At 58.7% G+C, this 15,851-nt stretch overlaps 7 protein-coding genes across 7 annotated transcripts; 2 read left to right on the top strand and 5 right to left on the bottom strand.

The window, feature by feature from the left end:
- Window positions 1–10: 10 nt before the first annotated feature.
- Window positions 11–996, bottom strand: Malapachy_2018 (phox-like protein; the record flags this gene model as incomplete). The annotated part of the gene is made up of 2 exons (XM_018136513.1): window positions 11–262; window positions 292–996. The coding sequence occupies 2 exons, from the start codon at window positions 994–996 to the stop codon at window positions 11–13; spliced, it is 957 nt and encodes a 318-aa protein (XP_017991281.1).
- A 254-nt stretch (window positions 997–1,250) lies between these two features.
- On the top strand, window positions 1,251–1,864 carry Malapachy_2008 (hypothetical protein; the record flags this gene model as incomplete). The annotated part of the gene is made up of 3 exons (XM_018136503.1): window positions 1,251–1,625; window positions 1,655–1,792; window positions 1,829–1,864. The coding sequence occupies 3 exons, from the start codon at window positions 1,251–1,253 to the stop codon at window positions 1,862–1,864; spliced, it is 549 nt and encodes a 182-aa protein (XP_017991310.1).
- Window positions 1,865–2,966: 1,102 nt separating this feature from the next.
- Window positions 2,967–4,178, bottom strand: Malapachy_1981 (sso1-syntaxin-related protein; the record flags this gene model as incomplete). The annotated part of the gene is made up of 1 exon (XM_018136476.1): window positions 2,967–4,178. The coding sequence occupies one exon, from the start codon at window positions 4,176–4,178 to the stop codon at window positions 2,967–2,969; it is 1,212 nt and encodes a 403-aa protein (XP_017991220.1).
- Window positions 4,179–4,433: 255 nt separating this feature from the next.
- Window positions 4,434–5,176, bottom strand: Malapachy_1968 (ribosomal protein l15; the record flags this gene model as incomplete). Its single annotated transcript, XM_018136464.1, has 2 exons — window positions 4,434–5,069; window positions 5,108–5,176. 2 exons carry the CDS (start codon window positions 5,174–5,176, stop codon window positions 4,434–4,436), a joined length of 705 nt encoding a protein of 234 aa, XP_017991384.1.
- Window positions 5,177–5,405: 229 nt separating this feature from the next.
- Window positions 5,406–7,214, top strand: Malapachy_1992 (pre-mrna-splicing atp-dependent rna helicase prp28; the record flags this gene model as incomplete). Its single annotated transcript, XM_018136487.1, has 1 exon — window positions 5,406–7,214. One exon carries the CDS (start codon window positions 5,406–5,408, stop codon window positions 7,212–7,214), a length of 1,809 nt encoding a protein of 602 aa, XP_017991477.1.
- A 194-nt stretch (window positions 7,215–7,408) lies between these two features.
- Malapachy_1967 (acetyl carboxylase) lies at window positions 7,409–13,948 on the bottom strand (the record flags this gene model as incomplete). The annotated part of the gene is made up of 1 exon (XM_018136463.1): window positions 7,409–13,948. The coding sequence occupies one exon, from the start codon at window positions 13,946–13,948 to the stop codon at window positions 7,409–7,411; it is 6,540 nt and encodes a 2,179-aa protein (XP_017991390.1).
- A 626-nt stretch (window positions 13,949–14,574) lies between these two features.
- Malapachy_1973 (cyt1-cytochrome heme protein) lies at window positions 14,575–15,680 on the bottom strand (the record flags this gene model as incomplete). The annotated part of the gene is made up of 4 exons (XM_018136468.1): window positions 14,575–14,740; window positions 14,776–15,467; window positions 15,501–15,533; window positions 15,606–15,680. 4 exons carry the CDS (start codon window positions 15,678–15,680, stop codon window positions 14,575–14,577), a joined length of 966 nt encoding a protein of 321 aa, XP_017991361.1.
- Window positions 15,681–15,851: the final 171 nt, after the last annotated feature.

Here is a 15,851-nt window from a genome sequence, read left to right as displayed (position 1 = left end):
GCATCGTAGATTACCTCGCAAGAATCCAATCCTTATAGGCCTGTGTTTGCCCCCACCGTCGGTCCAGCAACGTTTGGGCGAGCCAGTGCTGTAGTGCCCGTCGACGCTCCTCGAGGAATGACGGATGGTACCTGTGCCACAGCCCCACATGCTGAGGCGGTAGCAGTGGTAAGTGTGCGGCGTAAGCTGGCGCTTCGCGACGGAGCTCGTCGGCCAATGTACAAAAGTCGCTGTATCGTTTGTGCACAGAAATAGTAGGGCCCTGTGATTTGTGAGTCATACAAAACGTACCGACGAAGTAGTAACTTGCAAGTCGTAGACAATCCATCCACGTGCAAGAGATCCGACACGGTGCCAGCCGTGAATGCGTACACTCGAGGCAAAGGTAGAGGGGGGCGCAGGAGGACGAGCAGGTAGCGCTGCAAGCTCACTCTCCGGTGAGAGGGATCGAAGCGATGACGTAGGTGAGGGCGGCGGTGGGACAGCGCTGGCCACAGGAAAAACTGACACAGTCGTTTCGTGGGCAGGCGTCGACGATGCGTGCGCTATGGCCTCAGGAGCGTCTTCGTGGGTAGTGTCATTGTGTTTGGGCGGCGTAGCAAAACAGGCCTGGAAAAACGCCGGTGGGCGGATGGAGATAGGTGGAGACGATGGCGGCGTAGGAAGCGGTAGTAAGGCCGTGCGGCTATTCGTTTGCTGCCGAGATCGATGCCAGTGTGAGCGTTGTTCGTACTCGCCTTGAAGCGAGGCGTGCAAAGCGTGGCTACGTGCGTGGAATGCGGAGGTTTCCGCGGTGGATGTTGGCAGGAGATCGTTCGGCGTAACAGCATGGGTGCCCCATTCCAACGTCTCGTCCGTCTGGGATGACGAGAGCCCGAGTGATTCATCCTTATGCACAGGCGCCGGCCGGGCCGAGGGCTCGCGTAAGACAATCAACCGCGAAGCGGTAGAAAACTGCGGATTCCGTTGGGGCCTTTGTCGTGGTGGCGGTGTCATAGCTGGCCGTATCGACGCGTCCGTAGGGCCACAATGGCGCCCCGCTTGCGCTCGTGCCATGGCCGTGCTACGTACGACACACGCGCGTGACGTGCCCCCTGTTGCTTCCCTCCACACAGATTGGGCCCTGACACATGCTGCGAGGGCTGCTGCTGGTGACCGGCCTTGTGGTGCTGCTCGTATGCGTCCGCCTCTTTATGGTGCGACGTAATGGATCACATCCACGGCCACAAGGTCAAATCAGTGTCGCGGCAATGTTGGGTTCAGGGGGACATACAATGGAAATGCTATCGCTTCTCCAAGCGCTACCGCGTAACGAGTATGGCCCCCTGGTCTGTATGGCGTCGTCGGGCGATAAAATGAGCCTAGAAAAGGCGAGTACGGTCCTTTCCGATGCTTTGGCATCGCAGCATCCGTGGCAAGGGATGGTTCTGCCGCGTGCGCGCAACGTCGGGCAGACGTGGACCTCCACGCCTTGGTCCGTCCTGCGTAGCATGGCGTATGCGGTATGGTACATAGGGTTTGCGCCCTACCTGCATGGCTATACAGATCGTGCCTGTGCAGATATCTTGCTGATGAATGGACCAGCTACCTGCGTGCCTTTGGTTGTGGCAGTATGGTGTGCAAGAGTAGGTATCACCACGCACTAACGACGAAGATATGTGGATGCCCAGCCCCACGTATGATCTATGTGGAATCCATCGCTCGCGTATCTACGCTCTCATTAACAGGTCGCCTCCTTCGGCATGTTGTGGATGTCTTTGTCGTCCAGTGGCCCACAGCGGATCCCACAGCTGTATGTCACGGTGTATTAGTATGAATGATAGGACAGTTTCCGTGGGGGGATATCGGAGTGTTGGTCAGTTGAGATACGTCCTGATTCGATAGGTCGTGTATTTTCAGACGCAGGCCTCGCATCATGTGATCGTCCTGGTATAAGACAAAGTCAATACATACGGGAGAAAAATGTCAGACAAGGGCATAGAAAATCCAGGCACGCCTCCATGGTGATAGTGGCAGGATGAAAAGGGCGCGGTGGAGTGGTCTCCACATTGGAGAGTACGACCATTTTGACTACATTCTCTACCTACAGGGTTCGTTGACTAGCAATGGTAGGAACGACTCTACATCGCGCGACGACGCTTGCGATCTCCGTCCAGGTACTATCTCCACGATGCAAATGGCGCGCTCGGTGTATATGTGCACCTCCACATATACACTGGCCGCGCTAAAATTAGCAACACAAACTATGTGCAGGGGATGAGATAGGCCACAGAGGAACGCAACTGGAACCCAAAAGAAGCACAGCACGTACTGTAGACGTAAACACGTGGAGATAGAGGCGTACGGTCCCGTTACTTGCATAGCAGCGCGAGCTGGTAGTGATGGTACAAGGGGCGATGGGTCTATATACAATATGTGAGAAGGCATACACCCGCACATATACACACTTCGTGTGATGCAAAAATGGGGTCCCTGTTCTCTTGTAACTGCAGAATGATAGTTGCCGGTGATGTAGCACATAGAAGTAAATTACATGGTGGCCGTGAATAGTTTATCAGGAGGTGCTGTGCCTGTTGGGACCGCCATGGTCTGGGCTGGTGGGTACGCCTGTCCTTGCTCTAGGTCGATTGATTTCTTGCGCATACCATCTTGCATGGCTCGCTCTTCGGCTTCCCGCTTGTAGTCATCTACAGGCAAGCCCACATCGCCTTTCCACGATTTATCGCAGCAGTGGCAAGCGTCAAAGCATGTACAGCAATCGCATGACCAGCGACCTGTGTGTGAGTACCGAAACACGTACATCCAAGTTGTTCCATCCAAGTAACGCAAACGGCCGAGCATGGATCCATGGTACAAGAAAGTTAACCTGCTCGGACACTGTTTTATGTGGAGAACCAAATTCGACCTATTTTCAGATTACAACAAATCACCGCTATAGGTGCGTACAATTAACGAAGCCCTATGGACTAGTTGTTGCCGGCCTTGCACACGCCGCTACCGCAAACAGCACCAACAACCACAACAATAATAATAATGATAAGAATGACCAGGAGCCAGAAGCAGATCCACCTGCGCTTCCGGCGGCGACGAGCGGCCACTACCGCCTTGTCGGTCTGCTGACGACCGGCCTGAATCTCCTGCTCGGTGTGGTAGGCATGGTCCTTAATCACGTTGAGCTGCTCATCCTGCTGCTCAACCAGGATTGACATCTCCTGGAACAACGCGGCCAGCTCTGTAATGGTGCGCTCAATGCGTTGAATGTCACTGTGACGCTCCTGCACTTCACGCAGCGCACCCTGAGCCTCGCCCTGACGATTGGAACTCATAAGCGCCTGCGCAAAGATCTGCTGACCGCCCTGCTCACCATCCAAAGCGCTCTGAATCTCCGCCTGAGTCGCATCGGGCTTGACAATGCGCAGCTGACGCTCCGTGCGCTGGCGGTACTTGGTACGGTAGGCCTTCTCGACCTCCTGGTACCGCAGAATCGTCTCCTTGAAACGGTTCTTCGCAGCGCCAATCTGTGTCAGACGCACATTGCGGTCAATACCCTCCGGCGGCGCAGTACCAGTCTTGATCGAGTTCGCCTCAACCTCCAGGGCCTTGATCGAGTTCTTCACCTGGTTGGTCATCGAACTCGTCTGCTGAGCTACACTGCTCAGCTCCTGTTCGGCTGCCATCTGCGCAGCTTCGCCCACATTGTTGAGCGAGCGCGAGTGCAGCTCCGAGATGCGGTTCACATTCAGGTCAATCTGACGAATGGTGTCCTGGATCACACTAATCTGGCCGAAGAACGTGTTGGCCGGCTTCACATCCGAGGGCATGTCAATAGCATAGCTGCCGTTGCCCATGCTGCCGCCAGCGACCGCGCCAGAGGCAGGCGCGTACGATTGCATTTCGTATGCATCCGCTGTGTGCGCCTCAGGCATCGCAGTCAGCGGCTGCGCAGACTGAGCCACTGGGGGGGCCACGCGTGTCTGGCTAGCCGTAGGCTCCGACTCCTGGACGTAGCCTGTCGAAGTGACCGCCGAGGTGGTCATGGGCGGCGCACCGGAGGGTGGCGCGTACGGCATACCAGTCGATTGCTGCGTCGGGTACAGATGGTCACCATAGCCATTGTTGCCGGCACCAACGTCGGGGCTCGTGTAGCCACCGGCCGTGGAAGCCTGCTGGGCCCTCATCGCTGCCAGTCTATCGCGCGCCATTCTGGTAGAGGATGAGGAGATGCAACGTAGAGCAGAAATCAGCTGAATGGGTCGATTCTCCGTGCCGCGGGTGCCAGTTGGGCCCCAAGGTCTCAATGCCTATTGGGACAGCCCGGCACGCATACCTCCCTATTTTAGTCAGCAAGCTACCAAACTAGCGCAGTCTCATACAGGCCAGCGTGGGGAACGAAGGATATTCATAACATCTACGGAAGGCCTAGTAGGCCAGTTTTACGACGACGACGACGAAGTCTCTGACGTCTCGGGCATCGATGCCGGCTCAGACGCTTGGCGGTCACGCAGCGCCAGGTAGCCACGGTTGTTCACCGACGAGTACCACAATAGGTCACGGTAGGATACAGGGTCAGCGAAATGCGGCAATGGCAAGTTCTTGGCGAGCCACTTGTGCGGCTTGACCAACGCACGCAGACTCGTAGCATTGTAGTAGCGACACACAATGGAGCCACCCGCCTTCTCCACGGCAGCAATAGCCGAACGAGAAGCACGAGAGACGACTATGTTGATAGGGGTACGCAGATGCTCCGCACCATCGCCCATCAACTTGACGCCATCGCGTACGTTATGAATGCATCGACTTTCGTACAATTCACGCGCTGTGATAGGTTGATTGGGGTCCAGACGGCCCTGATCGATCCAGAACTGTAGACGGTCCAGGTTCAGCGGCGCAAAGTGCTGCTTATGAGGGTTGGTAAAGCCTCGCTTGGGAATCAAGCGCACCAGCGGCGTCTGGCCACCTTCAAAGCCTGGTTTGGGCTTGCCGTTGCCGGCACGAGCCTTCTGACCCTTATGACCACGCGTAGACGTGCCACCACGGTCTGTACCGCTACCACGACCCAAACGCTTACTCTGTTTTCGTTAGCACTGTGGTTACATCTCCAACATACATTCTTCTTTGGCTGCGCCGGTGTCAAGTTGCCGATGCGCACGGCGGACGTAGCATAGGTAGCCGCCATGGAAGGGCGTGCATACCACGTATTTGGCAGAACAGGCTGCCACGCACGAGTCGCCAGGCGTACACGCGGCACGAGCGCTGCAACACCGAACATTTCGTGAGGTGGACGACGACGAGAAAGGTTCGAGCGACAGAACGCTGGTTTTGGTCCACGTGACGTTCGAAGGGCTGTTGTACTCCCTCACGCCGCCTCCTCGTTCCTCCACTTGGGCATAACGACGCTTTGGAGCATGCCTCCGCTGTCGGTGCAAGAGCTACTTGCACAGCGGGCCCAGCAGGGCCAAGGGGATGTGCGGCCTAAGTTTGTGAGCAAAAGAGAGCGAGAGGCACACAAGCAGGCGGAGCAGAAAGCGGAGAAGGAAAAAGAGGCAGCGTTACATGCTCGTTTGAAGCGAGCGCGTGTGGAGTGGGAATCGCAGGCGTCCACTGCGTCCACGTCGTCCTCGCCTGCGCATGAGAGTGAAGATGAACACAAAGAAGCACAATTGATCAAGCAGAGATACCTGGGAACGCGGCCTTCGTCCGTACCGCGACGACAGCGCCGCGCAGGCGACGCTCATGCCAAACGCTTCCAATTTGAATGGAGCGCAGAGGATGATACCAGTGACCCTACCTTGGCCACTCTACCTGAATCTTCGGCTGTTCTACGTGGACGTGCTGGCCTAGATGGCTCTGAGCGGAGCGAGAGTGGTCGAAGTCGGATGCGAGCTACGTTGGCGGAAAAGCCATGGTCCGAGAAGACGCTGGAGGAAATGCGTGCGCGCGACTGGCGCATCTTCCGTGAAGACTTCCAAATTCAAGTACGTGGTGGTGGCGATATTCCCTATCCGCTACGTTCATGGAAAGAATCAGCTATTCCCTCTGCCGTGTTGGAGGCGATTGACACGATGGGCTACCGGGAGCCGACGCCTATTCAGCGGCAGGCCATTCCCATTGGACTACTTCCTCGTGACCTGATCGGTATTGCAGAGACGGGTTCCGGTAAGACTGCCTCCTTTGTCGTGCCGATGCTAGCGCATTGCATGCGGCAGCCGCCTATGAACGACGATACGCGGCACATGGGCCCCCATGCCCTGATTCTTGCGCCTACACGTGAATTGGCGCAGCAAATTGAGGGCGAGACGCGCAAATTTGCCTCGCGACTGGGGTGCCAAGTTGTGTCCTTGGTCGGTGGGCGTGACTTGACGGAGCAGGCGTTCCATCTGAGTGAGGGCGCCGAGATTGTGATTGCGACGCCTGGTCGTTTGCAAGACTGCTTAGAGCGACATACCCTTGTGTTAAGTCAATGTCATTTCCTGGTCATGGACGAAGCAGATCGCATGGTTGACATGAACTACGAAGATGCCTTGCACTATATCCTGGCCTGCTTGCCATCGGCTGAGCATGGTCGTACGACGATGCTGTACTCGGCGACGATGCCGCCGACGGTGGAGCGAATTGCGCGCACCTATCTGCAAAACCCTGCCACTGTGGTCATCGGCCAAGCTGGTCAGGCTGTCGGGACCGTGGAGCAGCGTGTGGAGTTTGTGGATTCGGACGAGCAACGTACGAAGCGGCTCTTGCAAGTGCTCGACAGTGGCTTTGCCCCGCCTATGATTGTGTTTGTGAACCAAAAAGCGCATGTCGATGTAGTCAGCCGCGATTTGCGTCGTGCTGGCTGGCATGTAGCGATGCTCCATTCCGGTCTTTCGCAGCCGCAACGTGAAGCGTCCATTGAGTCGTTGCGGGATGGGCGGAACGAAGTATTGTGTTGCACAGATATCGGCGCGCGTGGTATTGATTTGCCGGATGTGTCGTTGGTCGTCAATGTGCATTTCCCGACGAATTTCCCATCGTACATCCATCGTATTGGTCGTACGGGCCGTGCTGGCAAGAAGGGTTGTGCCATGACGTTTATCGACGAGAACGATGCCGAGCACTTTTACGAGCTGCGGCAGGCGCTTTCCAAGTCGCCCCTTTCGCGTGTTCCTACCGAACTTGCCCAGCACCCTGCTGCGCTGCAGCGTCCTGCACGTGCTACGTCGGACGGGGCGAAATAACACCAGCCAGCCACTAGCGCTTGTGTATACATGTGTCACACCTTCATTCGTACGTGCTGATGGGGTGGTGACACTTGAATCAGACAGACATAGACTTCCAGCTTCTATAGGTCGTGTTGCTATGGTGATAAAGAAGCATGGAAGAGGGGGCATACAAGCATGGCACGTCGTGTCAAGGTCAGGCCGGCGCACATTTACTGCGACGAAAGACCGGCCAGCAGCTTCTTGCGCGTTTCGGCTGGCAGCGACGCGACCTGCGCCACCAGGTAATCAACACGGGCCTGCTCAATGGCTGCCCGCACGGCCGAGGCGTGCTCGCTCCATGCACGCACGACCTCTTCATCGGAGGCGGTGGGCGTGACACCTGCTGCCTCGCACAGACGCGTCTGGATGTCGTCGTGTGTCAAGCTCGGGTTGGCTTCGAGCATGCTACGCGCGTACTGCACATCGGCCAGACGGCGACGGCATCGCCAGTAGAAGTATCGGCGTGTACGGGCCCACGGCACAGCCTGACGCAGCACACCTGTCGCTAGCATACGACCAGCACGGTCGTGGGCATCCGCATACTCCACGGCCACGGCATGGTAGAACGGCGCGATCTGCTTTTCACGCTCGCGCAGCTTCGCTTGGGCCTCGGCCTTGGCCGCCGCCGTGGTGGCTTCCTTCGCCTCTTTGGCGAGGGCCTGGTACTTTGCATCCAAGCGCTCCATCGTCGCGCGCTGGCGGTCCGAGCGGTACTTGATCTCGACCAAGCCTGCCGCCTCGAGGACACCACCCCGCGCACTCTGGTCGTCGGCGGTCATCTCAATGAGGCCACGGGCGTTCACTTGCGAGTCGACGACGACCCACGAACCACCACGTAGCTCACCCGCCGGTGGGATATGCACAAAGATAGGGTGGCGGTACGACGAGAGACCATCGACAATCTTGCTGCCTTGCTTGAGAATCTCATCGTACATGTCCTGCTGACCACCGCTGAAGCCACGCCAGTTGGCCAGCATCATCAGTGGAAGACCTTCTTGGTCAAAGTCCATGATCGCCTGCGCCGTCTTGTACGCCGAGTTCGGGTACCACACCTGACCTGCCTCGAGGATGCGCTGCTCGTTCGAGTTCGGGTTCGCAGGGTCGGCCGGCACCACACGCTCCAACGTGCGTGTCTCCACGGCAATCACACCGAACGGAATACCGCCGAGACGCGCACGGCCCACGACCACCGACTTGGCCCAGCCAGCGAGCGTCTCCTGGAAACTGTCCTTGTCGAACAACCCAGGCACGAACGTGCCGTCCTCGAGCGTCGTACCCTCAATCATCGCACGTGGGTCGTACGGTGTCGCCGTCGGCACGAACGCCACATCACGGTCAATCGGGTCCGTGCTCGGGAGGCAGCGCAGAGGCGCATTGCTCTTTTCCGGCACAAAGGAGAGCCAGCGGAGGTACGAACGCATCGCCTCCAAGTCGTCGGTCACCTTGAGGTGCGACACACCGTTGGCATACATCACATTCGGACCACCCAGCTGCAGGTTCGAGGTGTACACTTCACGGCCCAGCAGCTTGTTTAGTGCCTGGTAGCCTGTCAAGATCATCGGCGAGGTCTCCACCTGGATGATACGGCCACTGAGACGCGCCAGGTACGCACCGATACCCACGCTGCGGCCCGTCACGATGGTCGTCGTGAACGTCGACGCACGGGCGCGGCTCATCTCACCAGCAATCAAACCACTGCACGACAAGCTTTCGACACCTAGACCGCCATGCGGCATGCCAATGATGTCGGTGAGCACATGGTGCGTCGAGCCGTCTGCCGCCATGCGGCGCTCCGTGCGCACCGAGCCCGCCGGCAGCGACGCCAGACCCGCGTCGTCAAGGTACAAGTACTCGAAGCCCTTCGTCGGGTCGTTGTCGACAAACTGCACCTGGAACACGTCAAACGGCTCCGCGGCGAGACCCAGGCGCGCACCACTGTTCGCCGAGACATAGAGCAACGGCACCTGCTCCTTGCGAGCCAGGCGGCACACCGCCGCAAAGAACTTGGACTCGCGCGGCCCAAACGAGCCAGCCTGCCATGTGACATCGTTGGCGAGGACCATGAGCGGGCGGCCCTCGGGGAACTCGGGCGTTTGGAGACGCATGCGCCATGCGACCATGCCGATGTTGTTCTGCGCAGGAGGACGCATGGTCTGGTCCACCATGTCGCTGCGGTCGTCCCGCGGGACCAACTCGAGCACCTGGAGCACAGGATCGCTGGGCGCCTCCAGATGGCGGTCCACGTACAGCGAGCGCATCGCCTGACGCAGCGCATCAGGCAAGTCGTACACGAACGTCGTGCCCAGTCGCTCGGCACGCACACGACGCGTCTGCAGCGGCTGGCGGTTCTGGTACGGACGGTGCGCACTCTTGCGGTGCAGCGGAAACGAGTGCGGCGCAGGTCCGATGCCCTTGAGCACCGCTGCGCCGTTCACGTCGATCACCTCATCGTACACGGCATGCGACACCGTGAACGAAGTCTCTGTCGTAATAAAGATACGCACGGGACGCGGCACGCCCTGGTTCTGCAGCACGAGACGGATCTCTGCATCGTCAATGCGCAGGCGGCGGAAGCGCGCGTCGTACAAGCGCTCGAAGCGCTGGCACGTCGCGAGCACATCGTCGAGCGAGATGTCCAGCGGGTAGAGCCACGACATGAAGATGTGCGAGCCATCCGCACTGGCAAACTCTGCACGGCCTTGCGCCACTTCCAGCGTGTTGAGGATGTCGTTGAGCACACGCTCGCTCTCGTTGAGCAGGTACAGCGCTATGTCCGCCGGCGGCTTCGCCGGGCGGACCAAGGCACGTACAAAGAAGCGCACATCCGCTCGGTTCTGCAAGCCACGCGCATGGTACAAGTGGATGGACGACGAGGACATCGGCAGCGGCGTCACCTCAAAGTTCGGCTCAATACGGTCAAGTTCCAGCTGGTACGACAGCGCCGGCTCGACGTTCCGGATGGCCCGCTGCTCGGTCCACGCACCCGAGTCGACACAGCGATACGTCACGAACAGCGGGTACTTGCCAGGGCGGCACAGCATCACCGAGACACGGCGCAGGCCGGCAGTGCACAGGTCCGCGCCTTGCGCCGAGACCATTTCGCCAATGCGCGCCGGCAGCGATGGGTCCTCCATGTCGGGCTGCGCGACAAGCGCAATGCTCAGCACATTCACCGGCTCCGACTGCTTCTCGCCAAAGTACTTGAGTGACTGTGCAAGGGTCTGCGGAAGCTCCTTGATGTCCGCGCACGACGTCATCGCGCCGATACGCAGCTTCGGGCGCGTGCGGCGGTTCATATGCTCTGCCAAGTCGGTCGTCGAGGCCTGGCGTTCCTTCTCCTTCGCACGGTTCGCCAGGACATCGGCAGACATTTGGAAGTGCCACGTAATGAGCGCACGCTCCACATCGTGCAGGCGTTCCGAGGCAAAGTTGATCGCGACAATGTCGTACGCGCGGTAGACACGCAGCATGTACGCGACCAAAGCAGCGTAGGCAATCGGCAGAGGGGTGTACGAGAAAAAGTACGGCAAGATATCCGAGACGTTGTGCTGCGAGTCGCTCAGCTCACGCAGCACCGAGATCGAGGGCGTTGTGAACTCCTCGTTCGAGCGCTTCGACTCCTTCGGTGCAATGCTGCGACGCAGCACCTCTTCCACCTGGCTCTGACGCTCCGCCAGCGACGGCATCTCGGCGCTGATCAGAATCTCACGCGCTTTCAGCGCGACAGTCGCCGTGTGCTGACCACGCAGCTGCGAAAGCTCACGCAGCGCCTTGACCATACGCTGCGCACGCTCGGCCTTGCTGGCCATTTCGCTGCTCTGGACATACCTAGTAAGCAGCGCAAGAAGCATACTGTTCTTGCGCTTGACGCCCTCATGCGACAGCTGCAGCTTGAGCACCTTCTCGAGATCGCCATCGGCCGCGGAACGCAGGTGCAGCAGCGCCTCCGGCCCGCTCTGGAACTGCGACTCAATCTCGGCGTAGCGCTCCAGCAGCGAGCAGAGCGTCGCCATTTCGTGGTACTGCAGGCCCAGCGCGTACGAGTCGAGCAGGATGTACAGCGGCGTCACAGCCGTCGAGAGCGCCAGGTGCGCTGCCGAGTCAGTGATGGACGCCAACGCGTGATCGAGCGTCGCACGCATCGTTACCGCTGGGAACGGCGCATCGGAGGCATGCGCATCGTCCATTGCCTTGCGCAGCGCCTCTTCCGTGTCGTCCGGCAGACGTCCTGCGAGACTCGAGAGCACCGACTGCGTCTCGGCATAGGGCAGCTCCGGCATGCGCAGGCACGTCATAAGGGCCTCCATCGCCTCGTCGAGATCCGGCGTCTGGTCGTACCCGTCCAGGACATTCTCAAGCACATGCAGCGCCGCAGCAAAGCGCTGGTGCGCCTTGTCGCCCAGAATATCCGGCGAGCCGTACTCCTTCAGTTGACCCGTGAACGGCGTAGCGCGCGTGATCTTGGAAGGGTCGTCGACGCTCAGGATACCCAGCAAGTCACCCGGGTTCAGCGAGACACCCGGCGACTTGACAAACGACACCACGCCGCTTTCCTGCGCCACAAGCGGCAGGTACATCTTCATGACCTCAATCTCGGCAATCGTCTGGCCAGCATGTACATGATCACCGCTCTCGACCAGCAGACGCACCAGCTTACCAGGCGACGGCGAGCAGATCTGCGTCGGGTCACGCTCTTCTTCCATCACACACGTCTGAGCATCAATCGTCAAGCGCGTCTGGCCCACTTCTTCCAGCCAGTACACTGCATGCGACTGTCCTGCCAGGCCGACCAACAAGCCACCGTCGCGCAGATCACGCAGAGAGACATGCGTACGCTGGCCGTTCAGTTCCAGGGCCCAGCTGGTCTCTGAGGTCTGCACCACAACAACATGGTACTTCATCTGCTCGTAGATGAACTCTACCGCGAACGACGTGCGAATCGTGCTGCGTGGCGGCACTTGGCCGCGATGCAGGATCCGCTTAAATTCTTCACGGCACTCCCGCGCCAGTACATGCGCCTTGACGGTCGCGCCGCAAATCACCGCAAGTTCCGTCGGTGGCTTACGGGCTGTGACACGGTGCTCGATCAAGCCATCGAGCCAGCCGGTAGTGATGTTGTTGCTCGAGAAGGCCTCCATCTCGAGTAGCATAATCAGGTACTCCACCGTCGTGCGGAACTCACTGCGGATCGAGAGCTCCTTGAGCGAGAAGACCATGTTTTTACGTGCCTCTTCGCGATTCTTGCCGTACGCAAACACGTGGCCAAATTGCGAGTCGGCATATTCGTGCAACGCACCACTGGTGCTCACACTAAAGTAGCCCCATGTCGAGGTCGAGGAGCGGAAGTTGAGCTCCGACAGCGAACCCACGCCCGGCTTGAAACCCGTGTCAGGGTTCTCGGCGGTAATACGGCACGCAATGACGTGGCCCTCCGGGTGTGGACGTTCGGAGAGCTGGCTATCAATGCGGTCAAAATCAATGGGCGTCGAGGTGTCGCGAGGCTCGCCGTAGAGGGCACGGATATCGCCAATGCGGTGCAGAGGCAGACCCATAGCAATCTGCAGCTGCACAGCAGGAATATTGACATTCGACACCATCTCCGTGGTCGGGTGCTCAACCTGCAAACGTGGGTTGAGCTCAAGGAACGCAAACTCGCCAGAATCAGGCGAGTAGAGCCACTCCACAGTACCTGCTGAGACGTAGCCAACGAGCTTGGCGAGGCGCACGGCCGCCTGCTCCATATGCATACGCGCCTCTGCTGAGGCGACAGAGACAGGCGCCTCTTCAATGATTTTCTGGTGCCGACGCTGCACCGAGCAGTCACGACCAAACACACTGATCGCCTGGCCATACTGGTCCGCCAGCAACTGCACCTCCAAATGGCGCGCTTGGCCAGCCAATTTCATGACAAAGATCGGCGAGCCGGGCACTTCACCGACAGCTGCATGGTACAGCTGCGAGAAGGTATCCGCCGACGTACACTTACGGATACCCTTACCACCACCGCCTTCTGACGCCTTGATCATCACAGGGAAGCCGATGCGAAGAGCCACTTGCAAGCCCTCTTCGGCGGTGTGCACACATGCACGCTGGTATACTTCATCGGACACAGTCAGGTAGCCTGCTTCACTGCGCGACGTCTCTGTAATGCCGGTACCAGACCACTGCATACACGGTACATCGGCGTGCTGCGCGACAATCGTAGAGGAGATTTTGTCACCCAGCGAGCGCATCGCGGAACCCGGAGGGCCGATGAACAAAATACGCGGCTCGAGCTGCGAGAGCATCTCAGGGAGGCGTGGGTTCTCCGATGCATGGCCCCAGCCAGCCCACACAGCGTGCACGCCGGCACGCTCAGCAATATCGACAATCAGCTCGACATTGGCGTAATTGTTAGCATTGGGGCCACCGGGCACTTCCACGTATTTGTCCGCCATGCGGATGTATTCAGCGTTCACACGCAAGTCTTCCGGCGTCGCCATTACGACAAACTGAATGGCACGCTCATTGCCAAACGTCTCGTAGGCCCATTTGCGCACGGAGCGAATCTCTTTCACAGCTGCAATACCATTGTTACAAATAAGCACCTTGGTAATTACACTGTGACCACCCGAGACCCGCACAAACTCTGTCACAGGCCCAGGGCTGGCCACAGCCAGGGACTGGCCGCCCAGGAAATGGGATTCCACCTTGGGTTGCGTCTCTGTCATCCAGGAAGCAAAAAAGTAGAAGAAAAGGCCACGTTAAGAATCCAGTGCTCCAGTGTCAGACTGTACAAGACACGGAACTGGGATCGTAGTGCGAAGCCACGAACGAAGCACCTAAGACACGGAACAAACAACGCCCTGCGCCCCAAACCTTGTTTTATAGAAAAACAGGGGAGGTGTTGTAAGATGCCTGGGATTATCGCGGCCGCCGTGTCGTACCCAAAACGCCCTCTGGGCGTGGCTTCCTGCTTGGCGTTCATTAGGTGAGCTTACGTGAAATTGCCGCGGACTTGAGGAAGACCCCCCCCATAATACGAGCCCACTAGGCCTGGCTAACATGTACGCGACAAGCTTGGTCATGCAATCATAAAGACCCCAGGCTTGGGCGCCCCGTCCACCGCGCCACGCCGCACTACGCCGTGGCCGGACTTCGCCGACCCAAAATAAAAAAAACACACAGATTCTATGGGAACGTAAGCCATCACATGCTCGTGCACTGTGCCATAGTGCGTGCGCCCATACGCCCACACAACTACACAGGCCTCGTGCACACATGTGGCCCCATGCTCTTGAAATAGGCGGCCAGATAGCTAAGTAGATCGTTTTCTAGGCTATATGGGTACCTTGATTTAGTGGTGGCCCTTCGGGGGGTCATACACAATCTTACGCGACATGATCGGGGCCCACTTGAAGCGCTTAGCCCAGATCGACAGGGCGAAGAGCGACGAAAGGAGGATCAGGGCCTTGAAACCAGCACGCTTCCGCTGGTCGTGCTCGGGCTCAGCAGCCCAGTGCCTGAGAGTTAGTCATAGCGTGATGATGATACATACAAGAAAGTGACCACATCCTTGGCCATCTGGCTGGTCGTCGCCGGGGTACCGTCCTCGTACTCCACGAGGCCGTCGAACAGCAGACGAGCCATAGCAATCTGCGTACCCGGGAAGAAGGGGTTGTAGTTCAGGCCCTCCTGCATCTGCACACCCGCAGGCGGGTCGCAGTAACCAGTGAGCAGCGAGAAGATGTAGTCGGCACCACCGTGACGAGCCTTCACAATGAGCGACAGATCCGGCGGGAGAGCACCAGCGTTACCGGCACGCGCAGCCTCCTCATTCGGGTAGGGCTTGGGGAGGTAGTCAGCAAGCTTACCGGGGCGCTGGAACATCTCACCGTCATCGTTCGGGCCATCCTCGTACTCAATGTCCTGCGCCATAGCCTTCGCCTCATCGACAGTGTGCGAGACACCGACCAGGTTACGCCAAGCAATGAGTTCCAACGAGTGGCAGGTGCTGCACACCTCCTGGTAAACCTGGAAACCACGGCGGATAGCGGCATGGTCAAACGTGTTGAACCAGCCGTTCTGGCGCCACGGGTACGCAGGAGGGTGCAGACCCTCGTCAGCCAAGCTGTTCGCGCTCAGCGAGTCCACAAACGGAAGCTCGCCGTACACCTGTTGGTACAGAACCACCGAGCCCACAGCCACGGCAGTAGCGGCAATCGCCGACGTACGCGACGTCAGCTTCGACTGAGAATGAGTAAAAGATGCCTTGGTACCTACCGGCGCCTGCGCCTTGGTCGAGGCGAAGCGAATCTGAGCCTGTTAGCAATCCATTCTTTCTTCCTAGTCTTCGGCGACCAGTCTATCGCCAACCATTATACGTACCGACTGCGACAGGCTCGAAGGAGCCACGGTGCGCGAGGCCACCGCCCTAGTGCACGAGGAGAATAGCTGCGCCATGTGTTCAATAGGAGATGGAATAGGCACTACTCCGCAGGAAAGTCACCTTCTCCTCAAGGGAATGGGATCAGTTAAAACACGGGCCTGCCACTTTTCGGCCCCTTGGGCTGCTGCACTCGCCTGCTTCGTCAGCGTACAAGCCAGTCGAGACCGTGTGGATTTCCACTCGGG

This window comes from Malassezia pachydermatis (genome assembly GCF_001278385.1).
Source record: "Malassezia pachydermatis strain CBS 1879 chromosome Unknown scaffold5, whole genome shotgun sequence".
In the NCBI taxonomy this organism is placed as follows: domain Eukaryota; kingdom Fungi; phylum Basidiomycota; class Malasseziomycetes; order Malasseziales; family Malasseziaceae; genus Malassezia; species Malassezia pachydermatis.
This window is presented reverse-complemented; position numbering and strand designations above follow the sequence as displayed.